At 36.4% G+C, this 27692-nt stretch overlaps 1 protein-coding gene across 5 annotated transcripts in view; it reads right to left on the reverse strand.

Annotated features, from left to right (window-relative positions):
* Positions 1-27692, reverse strand: part of DLG2 (discs, large homolog 2 (Drosophila)) — a 916021-nt gene that overhangs the window by 737446 nt on the left and 150883 nt on the right. For all 5 annotated transcript variants that reach the window (XM_011996427.1, XM_011996426.1, XM_011996430.1 and 2 more), the window contains one exon: positions 27545-27595. In XM_011996427.1, the coding sequence (XP_011851817.1) occupies positions 27545-27595 (51 nt within the window). The remainder of the gene's footprint in view (positions 1-27544; positions 27596-27692) is intronic.

The following is a 27692-nucleotide window of genomic DNA, read 5'->3' on the forward strand; positions in this document are numbered from 1 at the left end:
TATCCTGATACTTCTACAACGGAAACACCTACTAATTCCACCCTCTCCCTTTCCTGATGGTGCCTGAAGTCCAGCCAATATAGGGTAGTCATTACAGCACCTACCCAGACAAGTCAAGGGGTAAAGAGCAATGATCATTTTGAATGGCAATTGCCATCTTAGGAGGAAACATAAAGTGGCTTTTTTTCTGTTTGGGTGACTAAAGTCAAAGTAAATCTGCTCTATTCCATCGCACTTATTACTATCTAATATATTACTTATTTTATGTATTAGGTTAGTTTATTTAATGTCTACCCCACTAAAATATAAGCTTTCTGAGAGTAAGAATTTTTGTTTATTGCTATAAGTACTAAGCCTAGAACAGAACAGAACAGAACAGAACAGAACAGAACAGAACAGGACACATGATAGGTGATCAGTAAATACTTATTGACTGACAGACTGAGTGAATAAATGTTGCTCACCCAGTAGAGACTCAACATTTAATTCCCTGACCAGGTACAATCTGGATTGAAAATTTGTACCCATAAATGGCTATAAAATTTTGGCAGGGAAGGTAACTAGGACACTATTTTCTTTTCTATTTAATCAAATATATGTTTTTTTAAAGGACAAGAAAAATGGGGCTGTTATTATTTTGAGCAGTTACCAAAGGAAATCAACAAGCACTGGACAGGGGTCAGTAAGTCTTGACAGAAGACTTTTAAAGACCAATAGAGGGGAAAGAAGTTCAAGAGTTAGGGAGTATGTCAGGGAAGGATCCTAGAAGGACATAATGTCAAGTTCACATATGAAGTTTGAGCAGACAGTAGTCAGGCAAAGAGAGTAGGGCATAGAGAAGGGCATTTGCAGAAAAGAAGAGTGAGCAATGCAGAAGCCCATGAGTTTGAAAAATTCCACATCATGCCATGTGGCTGGAGTACACATGCAAGAAGGGAGTGGTAAGAAATGAGCTGGAAGCTTCAGTGAGAGGTTGAACATGTAAGGCTTGGTTGCTTTGTTCCAAGAAGGTCAGAATTTATCTAAAAGTTAGTGGGAGCATAACGAGTATTATGGTTTATTTGAACAAAGATCACACTGGGCGCACTGTGCGTAATGCATTGTGGGGACTTAAGCCTGGCACATAAAGACTAGTTAGGTGGCTGCTCTAATCCTGATAAGACATAACGGTGGCTTGAAGTGGGTAGTGTGTCTGGGGGAAGACAGGTGGAATTTGAGAGGGATTTGAGAGGTGGAATTTATAGGATCTAGTGGCTGACTAGATGCAAACAGTAAGTTTTCTGGTTAATCAGATGGTGATCCCAAGGTGAGAATATAAAAGAAGAAAGAATGTTCTAGATATCCATAGTTGCATGATTTTTCTCTATCCCTGGCTTTTCATACAAACCCTAAATATTGAGTAATTTACTTAACTTACTAAGCCTTAGTTTCTTCATCTGTATAATGGTCTAAATAACATCTACCACATAGTTTCACAGCAAGAAACAGGACTTTCACAGAAGTTATCAAAATAGTAGGGAAGAATTCTGGCCCTACCATTTAATAAAAATGTGATTATAAATTTAAGTTACTTTACTATAATCTTTTGTTTTCCTATTTTGAAAATGAAGATAAATTGCGAAATGCTTGTTTTATGTGGAATTTAAATAACATAATGGAGGCTTCAGTAGTATATCTCACTATTTAGGAGCTGTTATTATATCATCATCACATCTACGCTATAAGAAAATGAGATATTAAAATCTATTCTGTCTATTTAGTGAATATTCTAAAGAAGTGAAGGATATGGTTTCATAGACTCGAAAAGGACAATATGCAAACATGTTAATAGTAAGTGCATGAGACAAAAAGATGAACAGGACATGATTGGCTAGAACTGAGATTTTTAAACAAAATATGACTGTCAACAGTGGGTCAAAAACTGCAGTTGGCTAAAAGTTAATTTGTGCTTATGGTCAAGGCAAAGTCTCTGGAGAGCTCTACGTGGCATGGGAAGTAGATAATAGTACTTTGTTAAAACATAGTGTACTCTCATTCATGCTCAACAAAATAGGAGATTCAATTGCTGGGAGCTGAAAGATCTATTGCACTTACTCTACTCATCCAAAGTAGGAGGTGAAAATGTCTCATTGCATTTTTCTTTTGGAATTTCTACCAAGGATTCTGGCCTGTTCAAGGGAACCTCATGCCAAATGCAGAACTGAAGGGAGGAGGCACAGCAGAAACAAAAACACTACAAAGTATTCCACAGGCTCATTCTAACCAGTTTGTGGTCCCAGGGCAGGAAAGGGGGAGCTTGTGATGAGAATCACAGATTTTCTGGTATGCAGTATGTCTTTGGCTATAACTGTGTAGGTTGTGGCAACTTACCAGACAGCCAGAAAATTCTGTGGTGGCTTGGGGCCTGGCAATTCAGTGGTGGCTTCTAAATGTTTAGAAGGCTCAACTTTCTCTTGAGGTTTTGAAACTATGCAGCTTTGACATGCCTCATATGAAACTGTCTAAGCATGGTTATTTAATCTCCTTTTCTGGACTTTTTAAAACTCACAACCATACTCTATCATTAAACAGAAAAAAATAGTCCCATGTATTCACAAAGAAGCTGAGTTTTCTGTGAATGAGGTTTCCAGCAATGCTGGAGGGCATAATTTTCAGGTGACATGACCAAATTTTGTGTGTGTGTGTGTGTGTGTGTGTTTGTGTGTGTGTGTTTAAAATGCTGTCTGCACATCTTGTATTCGTTATTACGGGAGATATATCACAGTTCAAACAAATTTGGGAAGCACCAATTTGTCCTCAAGTTTATTATTAACAGATGTTTTATTATTTTGATCACACAAGACAAGTCCCTGAAAAGACCTGCTGTATATGGGCCACTCAACATAAAATAATCTGAAAGAATGAAAGAATGTTTCCAGGATATAGTTCAGTCTGCTTGTGGCTATAAATTGTGCATTCTATATGTGAACTGGGTTAATATTCAATTTCCTTTCTCAGGATTCTAAGAATGATACACAGCCTTCTAAGTCTAATTCATTAATTCAATAACCTTGAGATTTGAAAGATAACTGATTTCACAGTCAGTGCTGCCTTCATTTAATGTCATTACTCTTCCTTCCCTACTGATCACAAATGCAGATTCTATGTTCAAAGTGAGAAACATCCCCTTGGAAACCAGAGGCAAGAATTCCCTCATCAGCTGTTCAAATGCCAAGCTTTCCAAAGTGAAAATTATAATACTATGTGAAACAATACAGCCAGCCCTGATAATGAGTAGAAAGAGAAACACTGAAACCGTAAAGCAAGTGGTTCTTTGTGACATTTTGGATTTGAACCAGTCTCAGTTCAAACCTCAGCTCTCCCACATCCTGGCTATGCAATCTTCTACTAGTTACTTAATCACTCAACACCTCAGTATGCAAAATAGACATGACAATAATTACTTCAGAGTTGTTGCAAGGAGGATTACGTAAGGTAATACAATGGACGAATTTAACAACAAAGTTCAGATTTCCAGAACATTTGGGAAAAAAATTCCCTTCTTATTCAGAACAGCCAAGTCTGAGTGATGCATAGGTTGTCCAGGCAGAGCAGTGTGCTGCATTTCAACGGCATCTGAAAGTGTTGCCAAAGGATTTGATCAGTTCACCTAGGAGCATCCTTGAGGTTCCACCAAACATGATAGGTCACCTTGAAAAGCATGTGTCATAATATCTATCAAACCACACAGGCTGAAGACAGCCTGTCCCTAAAGTAATATGATTGAAGATAAAGTGATTAACACTGACACAAGCTTAGTTTTGAAGCAGTAATAAATAGTTCTCACAAAATATTTTGTCACCTGGATATTTTATCATTGAATGCAGGAATAGAGAAACATACTATGACTAAGAAACATTCACTTTAGGCCAGGCATGGTGGTTCACGCCTGCAATCCCAGAACTTCGGGAGACTGGGATGGGCAGATCACTTCATGTCAAGAGTTCAAGACGAGCCTGGCCAACATGGTGAAACCCCATCTCTACTAAAAATACAAAAATTAGCCTAGCATGGTGGTGCGTGCCTGTAATTCCAGCTACTGGGGAGGCTGAGGCAGGAGAATTGCTTGAACCCAGGAGGTGGAAGTTGCAGTGAGCTGAGATCATGCCACTGCATCCCAACCTGTGTGGCAGAGTGAGACTCTGTCTCAAAAAAAAAAAAAAAAATTCACTTTAACAACTAGCCAATGAAAAAGCCTGGGTTTTCATTTTACCACAGCAAAGTGAGTAAGAAAGATTATTTTCTCTTTTTATCAGTTTTATATCACGGAATAGTTATATAGAACAAGAAGAGTCAAGTCTAGTTGACACTTTATGATAGCTTGCCCTGATCATCTCATTCACATGTCTGTCTCCACTTCTACCTTTAGTCTCTCTGAGGGCAGAGGCTGTCTTATTCATTTCCTATTCGTAGCATCTTATACACCTGTCACAGAGGTGCTCAATTTATGCTTGTTGAGTAAACAACCCATGAATTCCAGACACCACAGTAGGAATTCAATGCATATTTATAAAATAAGATAAAATTTTAGGAGGGAGAATAATAATCAGGAGCATTGCCAGATGGAGGAAACCATACAGGAAATAGTTAAAGAAATGTAGGGGTGGATGAATCTTCAGAAGAGAAGAATAAAGGGAAGAGGTTGATGCTGGTTTCTCAAGGCCTATAACATGAAGAGCAATTAGACTAGTAGTAATAATAATAATAAATGTTAACAAATTTTTCTATAATACACATTAGGGCTAGGCACTATTCTAAGCACTCTATTTTCTATTTTTGGACTTACTTAGTCCTCACAGGAATCTTTGGAGGTAGGTATTATTATCATCCCCGCTGTACAGACGAGAATACTGAGCCACAGAGGGGCTCACATTCACAAAGCAGGTAAGTGGTAAAGCTACAGCTTGATTTCAGGCTAAATGACTACAAAGGCCACGCTCAAAAACATTTTGCTATATTTGTAAAAATACACAGAAATTACTAGAAGAAAATTCAAACCAGTTTAAGAGAAGGCTTTCAAACAGTAATATTCCAAATTTAGAGGGCAAAACAGTCCTCACTGGAGGTACAAGATAAAAACTTGGTATGTAGATATGTCTTTCATAGTACTTAATATTTATAATTGTTGATTTTAGAAAAGTAAATTTAAATAATTTGGTGTGATTTAAAATCCAATTTGTTATAAGAGAACTATTTCTTTTGATTTCAGCTTAGTTTGGATGAGAAATCAATGACCATATTTTGATATTTTCAGTTAGTTTCACCTGAGTAGGATGATTAACTGAAATTGTATGATACTAAAATTATAAAAAACCCACAATCACAAGAGATAGTGGGAAAGGAATGAAGCTGGAAGTTAAAGACGTGAATTTCAGACTGCCCTTTGCTATGTATTCAGCGACCCTCAGGAACCCATGTAAACACTTCCTGAGCATTTGTTTTCTTATTTGCAAAATGAGGAGCATCATATTTCCTTTTCGTGTTTCACAGGGTACTTTGGAGAATAAAATGAATACCTAAAAAATAATTTGAAAATAGTGAAGTAATATGAAATATGAGGTGTATCATAATGTATACATTATGTCAAACAAGTAAAACAATAATGCTGCATGCATAGACCTAAGCACCTCACTGATTTTAAGTTTCAGGAAATATAGATATGTTTTTATGAGAAAAATGTCTACAACACAATTGGAACACTGATTTAACTGTATTCCTGTTCATGAATTACAAGAATGCTAAACACGCAGGATGTGATATCACTTTTTTTATTGTTTTTCCCTGGAGTTAGGGCAATGTTACTGAGCTTTGAATAAGTTAGGCAGATGAGCAGGGAGAAGTATGGCTTATTTCCCAAACATTAAGACATAATCATAAACAAAAATAAATGTATTTCTATCTACCTACTGTTTTTATCTTTTTCTCACAGCTGCTTTCAAGCTCTCAATATTTACCTTTGTTATCTGGCTTAGTTTTCCTTTTGATAGATGGGCTTAAGTCTTGAAGGCAATGTGACTATATCATGGCTAGTCAGAGAATGAACAGATTACTCCAAAAAGTCTTCCATATCTTCCATGTTTGCTGTTTGCATCTTAGTGATTGAAGACAGATTAACTAGCTCTGCCATACACTTATTATGTGACCCTGGACAAATGTGTTAACTTCTTTGAATCACAGTTTGCTTATCTATAAAACAGAGGCTCAAAACTTATGTAACATATTTATTGTTACGATATAAGAGAGCCATTGTAGATTGATTAGCATTTAAGGTCCAAACTTCAATAAACAATAGAGATTGTTATGCTCATTGTTGCCCTGCCACTGCTACCAGCACTAGAAACAGATGCACTGAGCATTGGCCCCAACCTACAAAGAAAATTCTTTATTTTCTCCTATTTATTTTCCTATCTATCTATCTATCTATCTATCTATCTATCTATCTATCTATCTATCTACCTACCTACCTACCTACCTATCCATCCATTTACTATCTAATGACACGCAAAACTGCATACAATTACATGAAAGAAATATATGCATATATATAATATATAATATAGAATGTATATAAATATATGAAACAATATACTTATTAAAAAGTATATAAATGAAAATGTATACACATATGCATACATATATTTGTACATATATGTTCATACTTGTATATACATATTTGTATATGTTACATATATGCATAAACAAACACACACTATCAAGAGGAAAAACTAGTTTTTATCCTTTGTCTCTTGCAGGAAGACTAAATTGATTATTCTAGTGATGAAATGCCAAATGAAAAAAAATAAACTAAGGAAAAATTCAGCCCTTTAGGGCCTTAAACTGCTGGACTCCAGATTTTCCTTTGGTTCAGCTAAAATCAGAGTGAACAGGAGCCAAGTTAGTTAATGTTCTATTAGTGGCTGCAGGTGTCCCCTCAAAAAAATTATTTAACTACTAGAGGCTCATCATTGTGTAGTCATAAACCTGCTTACTAACATTGGTTTTATTGAGCCATGTTTTAGTTCATAGGTTTGTATATTAAGATAGCAACAGGTTTTTTTTTTTTTTTAATCAATAGAATGTGAAATTCTTGAAGGTAGGAGCTAGCTTTTAAAGAGGAAATGTATCGAAGAAGAAAGGAACACCTGTATTGTCTTATGATCTTAAGCAAGTCAATAATCTCTGGAAACTTTAGTTTTCTAATCATAATTCAGTGATTCTAAGATAAGAACAGTACTGATTCCATTGTTTTCAACCTGGAATTTGTATATTTAACTTTTGTGTTGGTTATTTTTATTGCACCTCGAATATATCTGACTTTCCATCTTTCTAGCTCCAGGTAGAAAGGTGACTTGCTGGCCAGGTATGGTGGCTCAACCCTGTAATCCCAGCACTTTGGGAGGCCGAGGTGGGTAGATCATGAGGTCAAGAGATCAAGACCATCCTGGCCAACATGGTGAAACCCCATCTCTACTATAAATACAAAAATTAGCTGCATGTGGTGGCACATGCCTGTAGTCCCAGCTATTTGGGAGACTGAGGCAGGAGAATCGTTTGAACCCAGGAGGCGGAGGTTGCAGTGAGCCAAGATCGCTCCACTGTACTCCAGCCTGGAGACAGAGTGAGACTCCATCTAAAAAAAAAAAGGGGTGACTGGCTTTCTGGCCAGTAAAATGTGAGTATCTGTGTGTCATTGCCACAGATAAATTTAAAATCCAGACTGTGATTACAAATATGAACACATCAAGATGAAGTCTTGGTCAGTGTGATGATTAATGCTATGTGTCATCTTGACTGGCTTAAGGGATACCCAAATGGCTGATAATAATATTGCTTCTGGTGTGTCTGTGAGGGTGGCTCTGGAATAGATTATCATTTGAATCAGTGGGCTGAGTAAAGAAGCTCTCCATCACCAGTGTGGGTGGGAGTCATCCAATCTGTTGAGGTCCCAGATAGAACAAAAAGGCAGAGGAAGGACAAATTTGCTCTCTTCTGGAGATGGGACAACCATTATCTCCTCCTACCTTGGGGCATCAGAGCTCCAGGTTTTCAGAACTTTGGTTTCTATAATTTTATATAGATACTGCCCCTTGTTGTCCCCTCTTCTCAGGTGTTTGGCATCAGACTGAGTTAATTGTACCACTGACTTTCTTAATTCTCTGGCTTGCAGATGGCAGATTGTGTTAATTCTCATCCTCCATAATTACATAAGCCAATTCTCATACTAAATCCCCTCATAGATATAGATATAGATATGGGTATATCCTATTGGTTCTTTTTCTCTGGAGACTCTAATACAGTGAGTCTCTGTCTTTGGAAGACTAAAATAGGGTAAGATATAAACTTGCAATCTGGTAGGTCATTGAGATTTTTAAGTAACCTGTCCTGACTGATACAGTGAAATTCTTTGTAGAATTTCAGTTTCAACATTGAGCATCTACCTTGTGCCAGGTGCTTGGAATATAAAGCAAATAAAACATGATACTCATTTTTTAGTCAGTATTTAAAGGTAGTCACATGCGAACACATGATAAGAAGAAAGCCTTGAAGTAATGAAGAGAAGGGACAAGTTAACTCTGAATGGGGATATTTGACAAGACTTTTCAGAGGAGATATCATATTAGCTGGGTTTTGAATGATGACAAGAAGTTGGTCAGGTAAAAGTGGTAATAGACTGAAGAGCAATTTTAGAGTCAATAAATCTGATTGGTAATATTGAGTTAAATCCAAGGTGACATTTTTCTAAATGACTACATGTGGATTTTTAATTTAAGCAAAGTCTATATAGACCGAACATCTTAAATTTTAAAACCACATAATTCACCAAACAGGTTTTAATGCCTGTTTTCATAATACATACATTCCTTTTCTTCAAAGGATAGATAATCTGAGAGTTTAAAATGCATCAGGCTCATCAACATCAAGGTAAATGGATAAAATATAAGCTTGTAAACTCATGAATTCTAACAATTGCTCAAATGCTTGAAATAACTTTCAGTTTTTCCTAATGTGCATCTCTGTGTAACCAGGCTCTATTTTGAGCTACTAGTGTTTTTATGACTTCTCTCTGTGTTTTTCCTTTTCTTTTCTTCCCATTGAAGCAGGTATTCATCATAGGAGGAAGCAGGGAGAAGCAGGGTTGAACTCAGAAGTAGCCTGCAAAGATTTCCCTGCTTTTGTTTTCAAAACCTAATAAACATATCAGAAAACTAAAGGGTTTGGAGAGAAGGTACAAGGGAGAACAGGAATTCTCTACAAAGCATAAAGTCTTGATGAAGAAGAGAACAAGAGTGAGGTTTCCAAAATCGGGGGTGGGTTGGGTGGGGAAAGATTATGTTGACTAAGAAGGGGAGAAAATATCTGTCAGAGATGGATATTTTAAAGCATGTCTAAGAAGTTGGGGCCCTATGCAGTTTCCTAAACATTTTCATGACCTGCTATGTCATAGGGTTTTGTGGTTTACTTTCATGTGACAAAAGCACCAATGCAAACTGGCTAATAAAGTGTATTAATAGATTTCTGTAATAAAGATTCAGAAGGAGAGTTTCAAAGATGGTTTGATTTATGGTCTGTAGATGTCACCAAGACTGTTTTCTTACCACCATTTATCTATTCCGCCATCTAAAATTCTAGTTTCATTCTAAAGATGGAAACCCCTACAGTCACGAAACAGCTTCAAGCTACTATTTCAGATACCTGGTTCCTTACTTCATACTCATGGAGAAGGGTGGGCTTCTGCCTCAAAATTCTAAGTAAGAATCATGGAATTTGTTCTGATTGTACTGGATTGGGTTGCATATCCACCACTAATGGAGGGCAGGGTATCAATTGGCCTAAATCAATAAAAACCCACCCTTGCAATTCGGAGTCATGTCAGCTTCCAGCAAAGCACAGGGTTTATATGAACCAAAATCTAGGGACAATTAGGAAGGGGTAGGAAGAATAACATGAGGAGATAACCAACAAAAGTCCACTATTGAAAGAAACAACTCAGAGAAGGGCAATGCCTATCATAGTAGTTACTTGTGAGGATAAACCAAACAATGTGTGGGCTGTGTTGTCACTGTATAAAGACATAGAACTGCGGGACAATTCTGGAGATGGCTGAAGTAGTTGGGAAAGCACTAGGAATGAGTGAGTTTATACTGTCTGCCAGCCTGAGAGTTAAGCTACAGAAAAATAGAGCCAAAGCTATTATGATTCGTTCAGTTGCAAATAGCAAAATTCCCAGCTTTTACCATTTCTCAAGACCTATAATCTAGTGATCCAGATATTATTCAGATGTTAGACCTCTTCGTGTATTCCCTGGATCTTTGTTATTTCCAATATTCTCAGAATCCAGTAACTCCATCTGAATTCAGTAACTCCATCAGAATCCTAAACTCATACCCCTGAGTTAGATATTTTCTTGCCAAATCTCAGCCACCCACACCTTGTTTTCACAAATTATGGAAATAAATCTACTTTGATTAGAACATTCTATTTGGGCATAGAGTCTTGTCATTTCTGTGCAAGTCTTTCCATTGCAGATTTTGTCTAAAAGCTGTTAGTTTTAAAAGTACCCTTATACAGTCATGTGTTGCTTAATGACAGAGATATGTTCTGAGAAATAGATTGTTAGGCAATTTCATCATTGTGCGAACACCATAGAATGTACTTAAGCTAACATAGATGGTATAGCCTAGGCTATATGTTACAGACCATTGCTCTTAGGCTACAAACCAGTACAATCAATATGTTAATACTGAATATTATAGACAATTGCAACACAATAGTAAATATTTGTATATCCAAACATAGAAAAGGTACAATACAAATAGGGTATTATAATCTTATGGGACCACTGTCGTATAGGCAGTTTGTCATTGATCAAAATGTTGTTATGTGGTACATGACTGTCCTAGCATTAGATGTGCTGGTAATAACCAGGGGCTATGTCAAAGAAAGATGGGGTAATATTGTAACAAGTGATTCACAGAAGAAAATATATTGGTCAGTTTAGATGATGTGAGGGCAGTAAGACTTGGACTAATGAACTGGAAGACAGCACTTGTTAATAATCTGGTGGCAGAGGGTTTGTGAGGTGAGAGAAAGGAGATAACTCAGCAGAGCACTTACAGAGAAAAATGGAGAAGGCTGGAGTCAGCAGCTGAATTTCAGCTAAATGCATTTTGTGCCGATTCATCTAACTCAGCCCTTTGAGGTATGTTTACTAGGCGCTTCTTATTCCTGAGACTTTGATGCTTACATCTAAAGAAAAGTTAGATTAATGCCCCTCCGAATGTCTGTAAACTATATTTCTAACACACACATTTTTTTTCTCTGACATCTGACTCAAATAGTTAACACTGCAAAAGCACTTTGCACACACAAAAGCCTGCTGGTTTCCAAATCAGAAAGGTTTCTAGGCAGTGGAGACCTAAATTCACAGACCTGTTCCTAGTCATTCTTTTTGCCTGCCACTTTACGAAAATTGCTCTTTCGTTCTTGGAAGTTAGGACACAGTAATGAGTTAAAGGACACTGTATGTGTAAGCTTTGGGGTATTAAGGTTTACAGCAACCTGCCAATGTTGTTCTACTGGAGAGCTTTGCTTTATCATCTTACCTCCATGGTGAAAGACATGATTAGACTTAGAAAAGGTCTAAATAATAATTTAATTGTACATTTTAAAGGAGCAAAAAAGTATAATTGGATTGTTTGAAACACAAAGGACAAATGCTTGAGGGATGGATACTACATTTTACATGATACATGATATTACACACTGCATGTCTGTATCAATACATCTCATGTACCCCAAAAATATATACACCTACTATGTACCCACAGAAATTAAAGCTGAAAATTAGAAAAAAATTTAGAAAGGGTGAAGAATCTAAGTAATGCAACATTTATGTTGAGAACAGGCTGTGGCAATATGACCCTAGCACATGACCTATCTGACAACTTCAGAATAGTGATGCCTGAAGTACAACTTCAAGATACATTTGTATAAAGCCCCACTTCTTGGCAAGGTATACATCCCTGATTTGAGGTACTTGGATATAAGAGGAATTTATGGGAAGGCTCATGTATACATAGGAAAGAGGGTGGTGGTTTCTGATTGGGTCCTTCGGACAGTTATAACATGGGAATTGGAAGTTGCCAGTTTTCTCTCTCTCCTTCTTTCCCTCTCTTTCATCTCCAGTCTCTAGCTTTCTCTGCAGGAAGGCTCATTATTTCAGATGACATTACTTCATATGGCAGAAAGCCCACATGGTAGCCACTTTTCTGTCTTCTACCTCACACTTTACTACACAGTGGGAATGCTGGCCCCTCTCTGCCCCCATACTCCACTGTAGAAAATCCTGAGAAACAATCTGCTTGGCTTGATTTGGCTGAGGTGCCAGCTTCTAAACTGTGCATGTGACCACTCAGATAGCTCTAAAACTAAAGATTTTCCATGCTCCAGCCCCAGAGGTTCAGATTCATTGGGTTTAGTTGAGATTCATTTGGTCTAATTATCAGTATTATTTCTTACTAGCTAACCATGTTATTCCAATGAGCAGCTCTAGATCAATCAATTGTGTGACCAGGGGTGCTATGACTGCATTCTTTCCCAGAATCATGGGGTTGGAAAGAGGAGAAGGGCAATTCCCTAAAAGGAGGAGGATGTTCTTTAAAAAGAAGAGGTGCTTTTAATGCACAGACAAAACACTAGCTGTTTAGTATTTTATATGCAGAGACTAGAAATAGAGAATCATTAAAATAAAATATTTTAAGAAGGTATCAGAGCAAAATATCATAGTCTCAAACTATTGAAAATAAAACACTGTAATTACTTATCTAGCCTGGAACTAAGTTTTCATGAGTTAACAAAGGAAAAAAAAGTTGCAAAGGGTGCTAGGTTATTCTAGAAAAAAATTATTGTTGTAAATCAAGGGCAGATTCCACTTATATACTTAACATACTTAAAAATATATTAATAATTGGGCATACACACATTTCAGAGATCACTTAAAAATCTTACCATTAACCACAAATATAGTCACATATGTGCACATACATACACACGCACACAAAGCAGAAGCATATATTTGCGTTTTGACATAGTCAAATAATCATAGCCTAAAGTTATACCAACAATGTCATCTTTAGAAAGAGGGGGTAGACAAATGCTTGTGTATAAATGTTATAATAGCCAACAATATTAATAATCTCATATCTAGTTCCAGGAACTCTTTTAGGCATTCATATGTTATTGCTTTTTTTTTTTTTTTTTTTTTTTTTTTTAACTACAATGCTATGAAGTAGATAGTAGTATCCCATTCATTACAGAGAAAACTGAGGCTTTAATAGGTTAAGTAACACATGGTCATTCAGAAAGTGGCTGATTCTAGATTCTAAACAAGGTCTGAGTTCAAAGACTGTGCTTCTTTCCACCATTTTTATTTTTATTTACTTTTTGTTTTATTATAAAAAATCTTCTAACTTTGATATTTCTGATTTTTCCTTGGAATTTTGAAATTAAAATTTTTTTTCCAACTTTTATTGTAGATTCCAGGGGTACATGCACAGGTTTGTTATTGTGTGACACTGAGGTTTGGAGTACAGTCAAACCTGTAATCCAGGAAGTGAGCACGGTCCTAACTAGGATGTGTTTCAGCCCTTGCAGCCCTCCCTCCCTCCCTATCCCCTCTGATATTCCCCAGTATCTATTGTTCCCATGTTTATGTCCATGTGTATCCAATGTTTAGTTCTCACTTATAAGGGAGAACATGCAGTATTTGGCTTTCTGTTTCTGCGTTAGTTTGCTCAGGATGATGGCGTCCAGCTCTATCCATGTTGCCACAAAGGATATGATTTTTTTTTTTATGGCTGTGTAGTATTCCATGTGAATGTATGTACATTTTCTTTACCCAGTCCACCACTAATGGGCACCTGGGTTGATTCCATGTCTTTGTTATTGTGAATAGTGCTGTGATAAATATATGCATGTGTCTTTTTGGTAGAATGATTTATTATTCTTTGGGTAGATACCTAGTAATGGGATTGCTGGGTGAAAAGGTAGTTCAACTCTTAGTTCTTTGAGAAATCTCCAAACTGCTTTTCACAGTGTCAGAAGTAATTTACATTCCCATCTACAGTGTAAAAGCATTCCCTTTTCACCACATCTCCACCAACATCTATTATTTTTAGACCTATTAATAAAAGCCTTTCTAACTGCTATGAGGTGGTATCTCACTGTGGTTTTGATTTGCATTTCTCTGATGATTAGTGATGATGAGCAATCTTTCATATGTTTTTTTGGCTACTTGTATGTCTTCTCTTGAGAGAAGTGGAGTTATTTGTTTTTTGGTCTGTTTGTTTAAATTCCTTGTAGATTCTGAATATTAGACCTTTGTCAATGTATAGTTTGCAGATTATTTTCTCCCATTCTGTAAGGTGGTTGTTATTCCCTTGATAGTTTCTCTTGGTGTGCAGAAGTTCTTTAGTTTAATTAGGTCTCATTTGTCAATGTTTGTTTTTGTTGAAATTCCTTTTGAGGACTTTGCCATAAATTATTTGCCAATACCAATGTCGAGAAGGGTATTTCCTGGGTTTTCCTTTGGGATTTTTATAGTTTGAGGTCTTATATTTAAGTCTTAATCCATCTTAAGTTAAATTTTGTATATGATAACAGGTAAGGGTCCAGTTTCATTTTTCTATATATGAATAGCCAGTTATCCCAGCACCATTAATTGAATACAGAACCCTTTCCCTATTGCTTATTTTTGTGGCCTTTGTCAAAGATCAGTTGGCTTTAGGTGTGTGGTTTTACTTCTGGGTTCTCTATGCTGTTTCATTGGTCTATGTGTCTATTTTTGAACTAGTACTATGCTGTTTGGTTTCAGTATCCTTGTAGTGTAGTTGAAGTCAGGTAATGTGATGCCTCCAGCTCTGTTCTTTTTGCTTAGGATTCCTTAGGCTATTCAGCATCTTTTTTGGTTGCATATGAATTTCATTTACTTATTTATTTAAGATGGAGTCTCACTCTGTCACCCAAGTTGGAGTGCAATGACGCAATCTCGGCTCACTGCAACCTCCACCTCCTGGGTTCAAGTGATTCTCCTGCCTCAGCCTCCTGAGTAGCTGGGATTACAGGTGCATGCCACCACGCCCAGCTAATTTTGTATGTTTAGTAGAGATGGGGTTTCACTATGTTGGTCAGGCTGGTCTCAAACCCCTAACCTTGTGATCCACACATGTTGGCCTCCCAAACTGCTGGGGTTACAGGCATGAGCCACTGCACCTTGCCACATATGGATTTTAGATTAGTATTTTCTTATTCTGTGAAAAATAATGTTGGTAATGTGATAAGAATGGTAATGAATTTGTAAACCACTTTGGTCAGTATGACCATTTCAACGGTACTGATTCTTTCACTCCATGAGGATGGAATGGTTTTCCATTTGTTTGTGTCATTTCTGATTTCTTTCAGCAGTGTTTCAGTTCTCCTTGCAGAGATCTTTCCCCATTTTGGTTAGATGGATTCCTAGGTTTTTAAATCTTTTTGTGGCTACTGTAAATAGGATTGCATTGTTATTTGGCTCTCAGCTTTAATGTTATTGTTGTATATAAGTGCTACTGACTTTTGTACATTGATTTTATATTCTGAAACTTTACTGAAGTGCTTCATCAGCTCTAGGAGCCTTTTGGTGGAGTATTTAGTGTTTTGCTAGGTAGAGAATCATAGTATTTTATACTCTCATAGAATATACAGTATACACAGTTTTCTATTCTCTCAGTAAAGAGAGACAGTTTGACTTCTTGTCCTATTTGGATGCCTTTTATTTCTTTCTCTTGCTTGATTCTTTTGGCTAGGACTTCAAGTACCATGTTGTAAGAGTGGTGAGAGTGGGCATCCTTGTCTTATTCCAGTTCTCAATGGGAATGCTTCCAGCTTTGCCCACGTCATATGTTGACTATAGGACTTTCACAGATGGCTCTTATTATTTTGAGGTATGTTTCTTTGATTCCTAGTTGGTTGAGATTTTTTATCATAAAGGATGTTGAATTTTATCCAAAGAATTTTCTAAATCTATTGAGATAATCATATGAATTTTGTTTTTAATTCTGTTTATGCAATGAATCACATTTATTGATTTGCATATAGGGGGCCAATCTCACATCCCAGAAATAAAGCCTACTTGATTGTAGTGAATTACCTTTTGGATGTGCTGCTGGATTCAGTTTGCTAGTATTTTGTTGAAAAATTTTGTATCTATGTTCGTATAAGGGATATTGGCTTGAAGTTTTCTTTTATGCTGTGTATCTGCCAAATTTGGGTATCAGAATGATGCTGGCTTTGTAGAATGGGTTAGGGAGGGGTCCCTCTTCCTAGATTTTTTGGGAACAGTTAGCTTCCCCCCCCCCAATTCAGTTTCAGAACTAATTATTGGGTTACGTAGGGTTTCAACTTCTTCTTGGTTCAATCTTAGGAGGTTGTATGTTTCCAGGAATGTATCCATTTCCTCTAGATTTTCTAGCTTGTGTGCATAGAGGTGATCACAATAGTCTCTGAGGATCTTTTGTATTTCTGTGGGATCACTTGTAATGTTATCTTTGTCATTTCTGATTGTGCTTATTTGAGTCTTCTCTTTATTTCTGTTATTCTGGCTAGTGGTCTATAAATCTTGTTTATCCTTTTAAAGAAACAACTGTTGGTTTTGCTGATCTTTTGTATATATTTTTGCATCTTGATTTTATTCACTTCTGCTCTGATTTTAGTTATTTCTTTTCTTCTGCTAGCTTTGAGTCTAGTTTGTTCCTGTTTTTCTAGATCCCCTAGGTGTAATGTTACATTGCTAATGTGAGATCTTTCTAACTTCTTAATGTAGGCATTTAATGCTATAAACTTTTCTCTTAACACTGCTTTCACTGACTATTGGAGATTTTAGTAACTCACATCTCTGTTTTCATTAATTTCAAAGAATTTGTTATTTCTGCCTTAATGTTACTATTCACCCAAAAGTCATTCAGGAGTAAGTTGTTTAATTCCTATGTAATTGTGTGGTTTGAGAGATCTTCTTGGTTTTGATTTCTATTTTTATTGCACTGTGGTCTGAGAGTATGTTTGGTATGATTTTTATTTCTTTGCATTTATTGAGTCTTGCTTTACAAATAAAGCGTGTAGATCTTAGAATATGTTCTATATACAAACAAGATGAATGTATATTCTATCATTGTTGGATAGAATATTCTGTAGATGTATATTAGGTCCAATTGGTCAAGTGTCTAGTTTAAGTTCATTATTCCTTTCTTAGTTTTCTACATTGATGAACTATCTAATACTGTCAGTGGAATGTTGAAGTCTCCCACTATTATTATGTGGCTAAGTATTTTCATAAACCTGAAAGTACCTGTTTTACAAATCTGGGTGCTCCAATGTTGGGTATGTATATATTTAGGATAGTTAAGTTCTCTTTGAATTGAACTCTTCATTGTCATATAATGCCCTTCTTTGTCACTTTTGACTTGTTGTTATTTTAAAATCTTTTTTTTTTTTTTCCTGAAATAAGAATAGTGGTCTCTGCTCTTTTTTTGTTTTCTATTTGCATGATAGGTCTTTCTCCATTCTTTTACCTTGAGACTGTGGTTGTCATTATATGTTAGATAGGTCTCTTGAAGACACTTGGGTCTGTTTTTTTAATCCAGCTTGCCACTTTGTGCATTTTAAGTGGAGCGTTTAGGCCATTTATATTCAAGGTTACTATAGATATACGATGTTTTGATCCTGTCATCCTGTTGTTAGTTGTTTTGTAGACTTGATTGTATAGTTGCCCTATAGGGTCTATGGCTCTGCACTTAAGTGTGTTGCTGTGGTAACAGGTATCATTATTTGATTTCTGTTTAGAACTTCCTCAAGGACATCTTGTATGGCTGGTCTGGTGGTAACAAATTCCCTTATGCTTGTCTGGAAAGGATTGTCTTTCTCCTTTGTGTATGAAACTTAGTTTGGCTGCATATGAAATTCTTGGTTGGAATGTCTTTTCTCTGAGGATGCTGAAAATAGACCCCCAATCTTTTCTGGTTTGTAAGGTTTCTGCTGAGAAGTCTGCTGTTAGCTTGATGAAATTTCCTTTGTAAGTGACCTGACCCTTTTTTCTAGGTGCCTGTAAGATTTTTTTTCTTTCATGTTAATCTTGGAGAATCTGATGACTATGTTTCTTGGGGATGGTCATCTTGTATAGTATCTTGCAGGGGTTTTCTGTATTTCTTGAATTTGCCTATCAACCTCTCTAGTGAAACTGGGGACATGTTCATGAATTATATCCTCAAATACATTTTCCAAGTTGTTTACTCTTTCTCCTTCTCTCTTGGGAATACCAGCATGGGTTGTAGTTTAGTTCTCCTTACATAATCCCATATTTCTTGGAGGTTTTGCTCAGTTAAAAAATATTTTTTCTTTATTTTTGTCTGACTACATTGATTCAAAAGACCAGTGTTTGAGCTTGAGATTCGTTCCTCAGCTTGGTCTATTACGTTGCTAATGCTTGCAACTGTACTATGAAATTCCTGTAGTGAGTTTTTCAGTTCCAGAACTTTAGTTTGATTCTCTCTTAAAATAGCTCTGTCATCTTTCAACTCTTGGGTAGTTTTACTGGCTTCCTTGGATTTCTCCTGAATCTTGTTGTGTTTCCTTGTCATCCAGGTTCTGAATTCTATGTCTGCCATTTCAGCCATTTTAATCTCATTAGGAACTATGGTTGGGAAGCTGTTGCAATTATTTGGAGGTAAGGAGACACCCTGAAGTTTTGAAGTGCCAGAGTTTATGCACTGATTCTTTCTCATCGGAGATGGCCGCATTCCTTTATCTGACATTGCTATCACTTGGACAGGATTTTGGAGTTTATTTTTATTTTTTTGAGATAGAGTCTTGCTCTGTCACCCAGGCTGGAGTGCAGTGGTGCAATGTCATCTCACTGCAGCCTCCGCCTCCTCCTGGGTTTAAGTGATTCTCATGCCTTGGTCTCCTAAGTAGCTGGGATTATAAGCACACACCAACATGCCCAGCTAATTTTTGTATTTTTAATACAGATGGGATTTCACCATGTCAGCCAGGCTTGTCTCAAAATACTGACCTCAAGTGATCTACCCACCTTGGCCTCCCAAAGTGCTGGGATTACAGGTATGAGCCACTGCACCTGACCTGCTTTTATATCCTTTATGTTTTTAGAGTTGAATTGTGGTATATATTGAGTATAGTCAATTGGTTTCATTTCTGGATGCTTTTAGAGGGTTGAGGCTCTTCATTTGTGACTAGATTCCTGCATTGGGTTTCACCAGCAAAGTACACCCTTCTTTAGGTCCTATTCAGGGCCAGGAACTGGCCCTGGAGCTTGTCAACTCTGTGCAGGGTTCCCAGCTTCCTCCCTCTTCTACTTTGGTTTCTATGTCACCTCTCTATAAACTTTCAATGTTTTCTTTCAAAAGATCTATTTGAAGTGTGATGATTTACTCAATATTTTGGTTTATTTCAGTGAAAGAGGTGCTCCCAGCTATATCTAGTCATCCATCTAGTCCCCTATGTTACTTCAGGCTGACCCTAACAGTGCTGGCTGCAAACTCCAAAGCCTGGTGATCTAAAGGGTCTGCCCCTGGAGATACACACTCAATGCTAGGTACAGATTAGTGGGCAGATGTGTTGGGTATGGGGCCACTTGTAGTCAAGTTCCAGCCTCCACTGTTTTTATAAGCTTATTTTTATTCCCAAATTATTGTAATACCTTTAACCAAAACCAATAAAACTCTGATTAAAATTCACACATATTATATAAATGTATTTCTGTAACTGCAAGTAGTTCAGAATGACTACACTTCAAAATATGAACTAGGTCTCAGAGAGAGAAATGAGGCTGGCAAGATGAAGAGGGCATCCATGGGTACCTTAAATAACACACCAAAGAGTTTAAACCTTATCCTAAAGACAATAAAGAGCCTTTGGAGAAATTTTAGGATGAAAATGACATAATCATTTTCATGTTTTAAAGACACCGCTTTGGCTGCAATATTGCATATACATAGGATTTGGGAAAGGATGTAGGTATGCTATTTAAGACAAATAATTAATGGCTAAATTCTGCCAATGTTGATGGAGGAGGAAATAATTCAAAAGTATGTTGGGAATGATAGAAGAATGTAATTAGTGTTTTGTAGGATGGGAAAATGCAAAAGAGAAGGGAGAATTCAAAGATGCCTAGGGTATAATTCCGCAAATTCCTTTTACTATTACAATCTGAGCCTCTCAGCCATATATACCTTTGATATCTCAAGCCTTCCTGACACCCTGGATTCTTATGACATTAGCAAATGCAGCTAAGTACAGTCCATGTCTTTGCGTACTCTGACTAATTTATCCATTTTCCATGTATGAAATTAATAGCTTACATATCCCCAACATGATTTGTATCAAGAGTAGCTAGTTGACCAAGCATGGATAATGGATTTATGATGCTTCTATAACGCTAACCAGCATGCATGATTACAGTTTTGCAAAGATGCTAAAATGACTACCAGCTACCTTCTTTGACTCTCATATTCCTCCCACCCTCACTGAAGAAAAAACATTTGGAGCGCTTTCCCAACAGCTGCAGAATGATGGCCATGTGGTACTATTTGAATGTTAGAGATTCTTTTTGCAACTAGTAAAAAAATTTAAAAATCTGAACCATTTCCTGAAATGTACATTATTGACTTTTGTTAGTCATTATTCCACCTATACCAAAGCAAAATGACTTACAGGGCAAAGAAAAATGACTGATTTATTGCATCATGCAAATTCCTGTAGAAGAAACAAGTTTAGGATATAAGGTATGTAATGTGGGAATTTTAAAAACAGTATTAGTGAACTGCCAGGTAAGAAGAGACCCATTAAAGTTGTCTAATAGTGGCCTCTCCAGTTCTCCAGATATCAGAATAACTAGAAAATCATTAGATGTCTGATTTATTCAGACCAAATTCTTTCATCTCACATTGTTGATCTTTACGAAAATTCCTAATTTCAAATAGAATTAAGGATCTGTTACTTCAAATAATATAAAGCTTTTGAGTTTCTAAATTCCTCATATTTTCTAGGTCTCTTTAGCTATTTTTAGTAATAGTGACAGGAATAAAAAACAGGCAGGGTTCGAGTAGATATTTGATAGAATTTCGGTTTTTATATAGTCAACTGTATTAAAATCTTATAGTTTAATTAAATAATTTTGATAATAGATAAATTTCTTAACTGAACTGCAAAGTTTATGTATGTGCAATTATCAGTGTATATTTTAAGCATATTTGAAACATATGCAAATGTAATTATTAAATACAGAGGTACCACCCAAGCATGTGTGTATTTAGACATAAATGAATATATTTGTATAATATTTGTGAATTTTTATTGAGCATGTTAGTTTTCCATGGGCCCGTTAACATTTGCACCTGCTACTCCCTATCTAAGAGGACTTCCTCCACTACTTTTTTTTAAAAAAATTATTTTTTAAAGACGGGGTCTCATTCTATGGCCCAGACTGGAGTGCAGTGACACAATCATAGTTTTTTGCAGTTTCGAACTACTGGGTTCAAATGATCCTGCTGCCTCAGTCTCCTGCGTAGTTGGGACCTCAAGCATGAGCTACTATGTCTGGCTTCCATTCCCTTTTACATGGCTCGTTCCTTCTCACCTTTCATAAACCAGTTCAGTTATGATGCCTCAGGAAATTACTTCATGCTGACCACATATTGAGAGCAATCTACTCATCTTCATAGTTTTTGCCCATTTACTTCTATGTCCTCGACCAGGCTGAAAAATTCAATGAAACAAGGACTGTACCCTGTACCTGTGTTTAGCAGGTGCTTGACAAATAAATGTACAAAAGATATTCACAAAATTCACTCTGTGTGTCAAGTGGTTAATGCATTAAACAATGCTACTGTGCATGAGGAGTCATCAACTTGTTTACAAATTCCCAAGGGCTTTTTCTTTTCTTTTTATGTCACCATGATAACATAAAGAACATTATGAGAAAATTTCTTTCATCATAGAATTCATAGGCCAGTGGAAGAAACAGATTTTATTCGTCATCTAGTGTGATAAGTTCTCTATTCATGTGTTGTTTTTTGTTTTGTTTTGTTTTGTTTTGAGACAGAGTCTTGCTCTGTCACCCAGGCTGGAGTACAGTGGTGTGATCTCGGCTCACTGCAAGCTCCACCTCCCAGGTTCATGCCATTCTCCTGCCTCAGCCTCCCGAGTAGCTGGGACTGCAGACGCCTGCCACTACGTCTGGCTAAATTTTTGTAATTTTCATAGAGATGGGGTTTCACCGTGTTAGTCAGGATGGTCTTGATCTCCTGACCTTGTGATCCAGTCCCTTAACCTCCCAAAGTGCTGGGATTACAGTCCTGAGCTACTGTCCCCCTCCTGTTGTTTTCAAAGAGGCATATTGCCCAAGAGGGAAAGCCAAGAAAATCTTTTTGGAGGAAATGATATTCAAGCTTAATTTTGACAGCAGTCTAATTCAGTGGTAATAAGCTCAGGTTCTAGTATCTGTTGGACACAGGGCTGAATCCTAACTCCATCCCTTATAAAACTATGATTTTTGGCAAGTGATTTAATCTTTGAGTCTCAGTATCCTAATATGTAAAATGGAGTTAGCAATATCTACCTCATAGGAGTGTTACTAAATGTGATTATTACTTAAATTAAATGTTACAGGGGTTAAACATAGAAAAAGTGTAAGCTGTAAATGCACACAGCAAATACCATAACTTATTTGTCATTGGATATTTGACATCTAACAAAGAAAAAGAAAAGCAGAGACAAAAGAAGTTCTTGTTATATTAAGTTGTTCACTGAGAGTGGAATGTTACGTCTTTAATAACTTCCTCAATTATATGTATAAATAATTCTTGTGAGAACTACCATGTTAACCAAAGAAAATATTAGAAGTAACTATATATGCTGCTCTAAACCTTTACATTAACTCTTGCATTCATCACAACTGCCCTATGGGGTAATTATAAACAGTTTAGCCTCATTTTCAGATGTGGCAACTGAGGTACAGAGAAGTTAAGTATGTGGTTCAAGGTTACTTGACCAGAAAGTGCTAGAGCCAGAATTCAAACCTGAATTCAAATCAGTCCATGTGCGTCTATGTTACTGTCCTTCCAGTAATAGAGCGAGGCCTACTTCATTTAGATGCCAAGCACTCCCTGAGTATATACTAAATTTCAGATGCTGTTCTAGAAAACTTGTATATAAAATGACTTTATGTACTGCATATATTTACAGGAAGGGATAGATGTTAACAAAATTGACTATAAATAAATAATATAAAATTCAGATACTGGTGAGTGCAATTAAGTAATAATAAAATGGGAAAAAAGAATGATGGAAATGGTACTAATTTAATTACAGTGAACAGGGAAGATTTTTCTGAGGTGATAATATTTGAGCAGATGTTTAAATAATAAAAAAAAATAAACTATGCAAAGATATAAAGGACAATTTTCCAGGCAGCTAGAATAACATACATACAGGCCTTGAGTTAGGAAAAGCTTGACTTTTTTGAGAAATGTCAAGGTCATTGTGGCTAGAGTGAAATTTATGAAGAGTTGGTGGTGAGCACATAATGTTGGAGAGAGGAGCAGGTGTCACATTACAGAATGCCTTGTATGTAATGATAATGAAACTAATTATCACCTTTGGAGTGTCTTAAGAATATAAATTGTATGATCTGGCTTATATTAATATTTTGAAAAAAGATAACTCGAGTTACTTGGAGGATAACAGCAGGGCAAAAGTGGAAGCTATTATGGTGGTGAGGCATGGAATGAAATTGGTTTGAATTAGGATTCAGCAGAGCAGGTGCTAAGATTTGACTGATTTTGTAATATATCTTCATGGTAGCACAAGCAGGACTTACTCATGAATTCTGAGGATCAAGAATAATTGAGCAAGACTTTTAGATTATTTTTCTGGCATAAATAACATGGGAAATGATAGAACCAATTAGTCAAGATGAAGGATATTAGGGTAGCAGTTACTTTGGCCCTGAGAAGAGGGACTGCTGGGAAGGGGCTTTCTTAATAATCAAGCAGCAGAGATGCCAACTGTACAGTTAGCCATACACATTCAAAGTTCACATTTAGGGAGATGTCATGGCTTCAGAATTAGGAGTCATCAGTTGACAGCTGGTATCTAAGGGCATGAGTCTGGATGAGGCCATCTAGGGAATGAAGAAAAGATGGAGAAGAGGTCTGTACACTGGGTGTCTGGAGTGCTGAAACCTTTAGAGGAGGAGTCAGCAAGGAGGCTGAGAAAGGGCAGCCATTGAGGGTGTAAAAGAACAGGGGAGTGTTTTATCCTGGAAGTTAAAATATTGACATCTTTAAGGAAGGGGGAAGCATCAAATCCTGCTAAGAAGTCAGTTAGGTCTGAGAACTGATGCTTCAATTTAGCAAGATGGAACCAGTTATGACTTTGATATAAATGGATTTATGACTATTGTGGAGATAAGAACATGAAACAGGTTAAAATAAGAAAATGAGGTAATAAAGGGGAGCTAATGAAAATAAACAATTTTCCAAGATTTTTGGTAAAGCAAAATAGAATAATGAGGTAATAGTGGAAGGAAAACATAGGTTTAGTGGATGGTTACTTATTTTTTCTAAGGTGAAAGATATTATACTGTGTCTGTGTTAAAGTTACTCAGTAAAAAGCAAGATAGGGCTTGATATTGTAGAAGAGAGAGGAGGTAACTGCAGAAGGAAAATCATTCAACGGGTAAGTGGTAATGGGGTCTAGGTAACAAGTAAAAAGTTGGTCTTAGAATGCAGTAGGAAATTTCCTTCACTGCCATGGGAGAATATACTAGCAGACCTGGTGGTAGGAAAGTGTGGTTTTCATTTGATTACTTGGATTTTCTCAAAAATATATTAAGGCAGGTCAACAGCTAAAAGAGAGGATGAGAGAAGGGAGTGCTTGAGATTTGAGGAGATATGATAAGGTGTGAAATTGTTGTCCCAGAGTATGAGAAAGTGATATTTTCTAAGGAAGTGTGTAAGAATTGCTAGGAAGTCTTGAGAGATCACTTAAAATCAGTGGTTAAAAATTTAAAGTGAGATGAGTGAGTGTTTCTCTAGCCATATCCAGTTGCTGAGGCAGTGCCATGGAGTGAAGAGGAAAGTGTTGGCTTAACCAGGGTAAGCTAACCTGGACTGGCATTTTGCTGGATGAGCACAGAAAGCTAGAGAAGAGAAAAAAAATGTGCATGAGAGGGAGAATTAGAGTGAGGGACCAGGTAATACATGCTAGGTGGTGAGGGAGGAGAGGGCATAAAGAAAGGTGAAAGCTAGGCAGAAATGGTGAAATCAATGATCTGAGGTTCCAATGGGGCTAAAGAAGTTTCAATGAGAAGGTACTAGAATAAATGATACGAACAGAAGGGAGGAAGTGTTCAGAAAGATATTGCCTGATAGAGGCTTTGGAGAGGGGGCTGTTAATGGCAGTAACAAAGTTCAGAGTATGGTCACGTACCCCAAGGCAGTAAGTCAGTGAGGTAAGCTGACAAGCTGAAGATCAGCAAACAAGTAAGATCAGAATCCAGACTAGAACCCACAGTTGTCTGACTCCTACTGAATGTTCTCTCTCAAACCAATGTTAGCTTTTACTTTTTAATCTCCAATACCAGGGCAATGAAACAGTGTTCTATTCAAGATGGTGATGTACATTGGATGAGGAAAAAGGAGAAGGCTCATCTTCCCGGGCATGAGACCTGTTCAGTTGCATTGAGTCCTGTGTTTAGAAAGGCCCCACATTTTCATGTTGTACTGCATTCCATAAATCATACAGCTTGTCTTGGAGAGAAACTTAATGATTTAGGAGAAATGTGTGGGGTTTTTTTGTCTCATTTGAGCTGATTTTCCATAAGCCTCACTGTTCTCCAGTTAGGATACCATTAAAATTTTATCAAGTTTATAATGGAAGTTTTAAAGAACCCATCTGTCAAACACTTAAGTTTCAATGTAAATGTTTGTTTAAAAGCACTCGCACTTGATAAAAATCAGCCTGAAGATGAGAAATGCTCTGACTCAGGAAAGTGAATAATTAGTCAACTAAAAAGGAGATAAAAAGGATAAAAAGTGCAGGTCTAGAATCTTAATTTATGTTTGAATGATAGCTTAGTGAAAATATTTACATTTTTATTTCTTATACTAAATGTGGTATGTGTTTATCATAGTAGGTTTATTTATAAATATAAGCAAGGAGAAACTAAAAATTACCCCAAAATCCTTAACAGGAGTTAGTCACCAAAATGCATAACATTTGGTGTACATCCTTCCAGGCTTTATGAGTGTATTTATGTATATATATTATATTACATAGCTCTGTGTTTATTGAATTATATTTTAAATATCATTTTAAAACTCAATTTTTGATTTAATAATATAATCTAGGTAGATCTTCTATCCTTGTAATTAAATATTTTCTAAAGTACTATTTCAATATATTTCAATATAATTTCTATTATATGAACATATAATAAGCATGTTATCCTTTTTTATTATTTAACATCTATGTTTTTCAAACCTTACTATTATAAATCATGTCAATATGCACATTCTTTGTGCATTTGTCCATTCCTGTAAGTACAATTTCTGGGTCAAAAAATGTACTCATTTTAAAGGCTTTTAATCTATGTTTCCAAATTGCTCTTGTAGGGTTGTACTAATTTTCAGAACCTCTCACTAGCATTGAATATTCACATTCCTTTTAAGTTTTTGCCAATTGGACGGGCAAAACCTGTTTGCTCTCATTGTCTTCCTTTGTTCTTAATGAGGTTGAACAGGTTTTCATTTGTTTATTGGCTTTTTCTTTTTAAATGAATGTCCTGTTAACGCTTTTTGGTCACTTTTTTCTACATGGTCTTTGGCCTTTCTCTTACCGTTCTGCAAAATATCTAAATATATTAGGATTGCGTTGCAGAGTTGCCTTAATTTGTCAAAGGACTTTGCCAGGGCCCTACCAGTGTATTTGCAGAGCTCTATGGGGTTGTTGTGTTTTTTCCTATGGGAGTAGTTTTAAAATGCACCACTTTTTTTTTAACTATATAAGAAACGCATGGTAACTATAGTTATGATGATAGTATCGATATCACACAAATGAAAATGTCTTGTAACATATCTAAATAATGTATAGCCAAAACACTAATAATAAAACCATTACGAACAAAGTGCTGTACAAGCTCATCAAACATTTCTCTTTCCCATTCATTTCTCCAAATCCTGGCAATGAAATTTACATACTGAACATTCTGTTATTTGGTCTGCTGTCTCAATGCTTTCTACTGTGAACATTTCATTAATATTCTCATTGTGAGTCCTGTGGGAAACTTCCAGGTTATAAAACACAACTGTATAATTTCACAAGACAACTCATTAAGATGTACAACAGAATGTGAATGCAAGATTGGGGCTCTGGATTTAAAAAAAAAATTTCTTACCCTCTCCAGTGTAATTTCTTCAAATTCATATTCAATTTCTGTTCCATTGACCTATAAATAGGGAAAAAATAAGAAGAGAACTATTAAATATATGTTGAGGAGGAGACAGCTGCATTTTAAATAATGCTTGGGAGTTAAATTTTCATTC

This window comes from Mandrillus leucophaeus, unplaced genomic scaffold (assembly GCF_000951045.1).
Source record: "Mandrillus leucophaeus isolate KB7577 unplaced genomic scaffold, Mleu.le_1.0 Scaffold512, whole genome shotgun sequence".
Lineage (NCBI taxonomy): Eukaryota > Metazoa > Chordata > Mammalia > Primates > Cercopithecidae > Mandrillus > Mandrillus leucophaeus.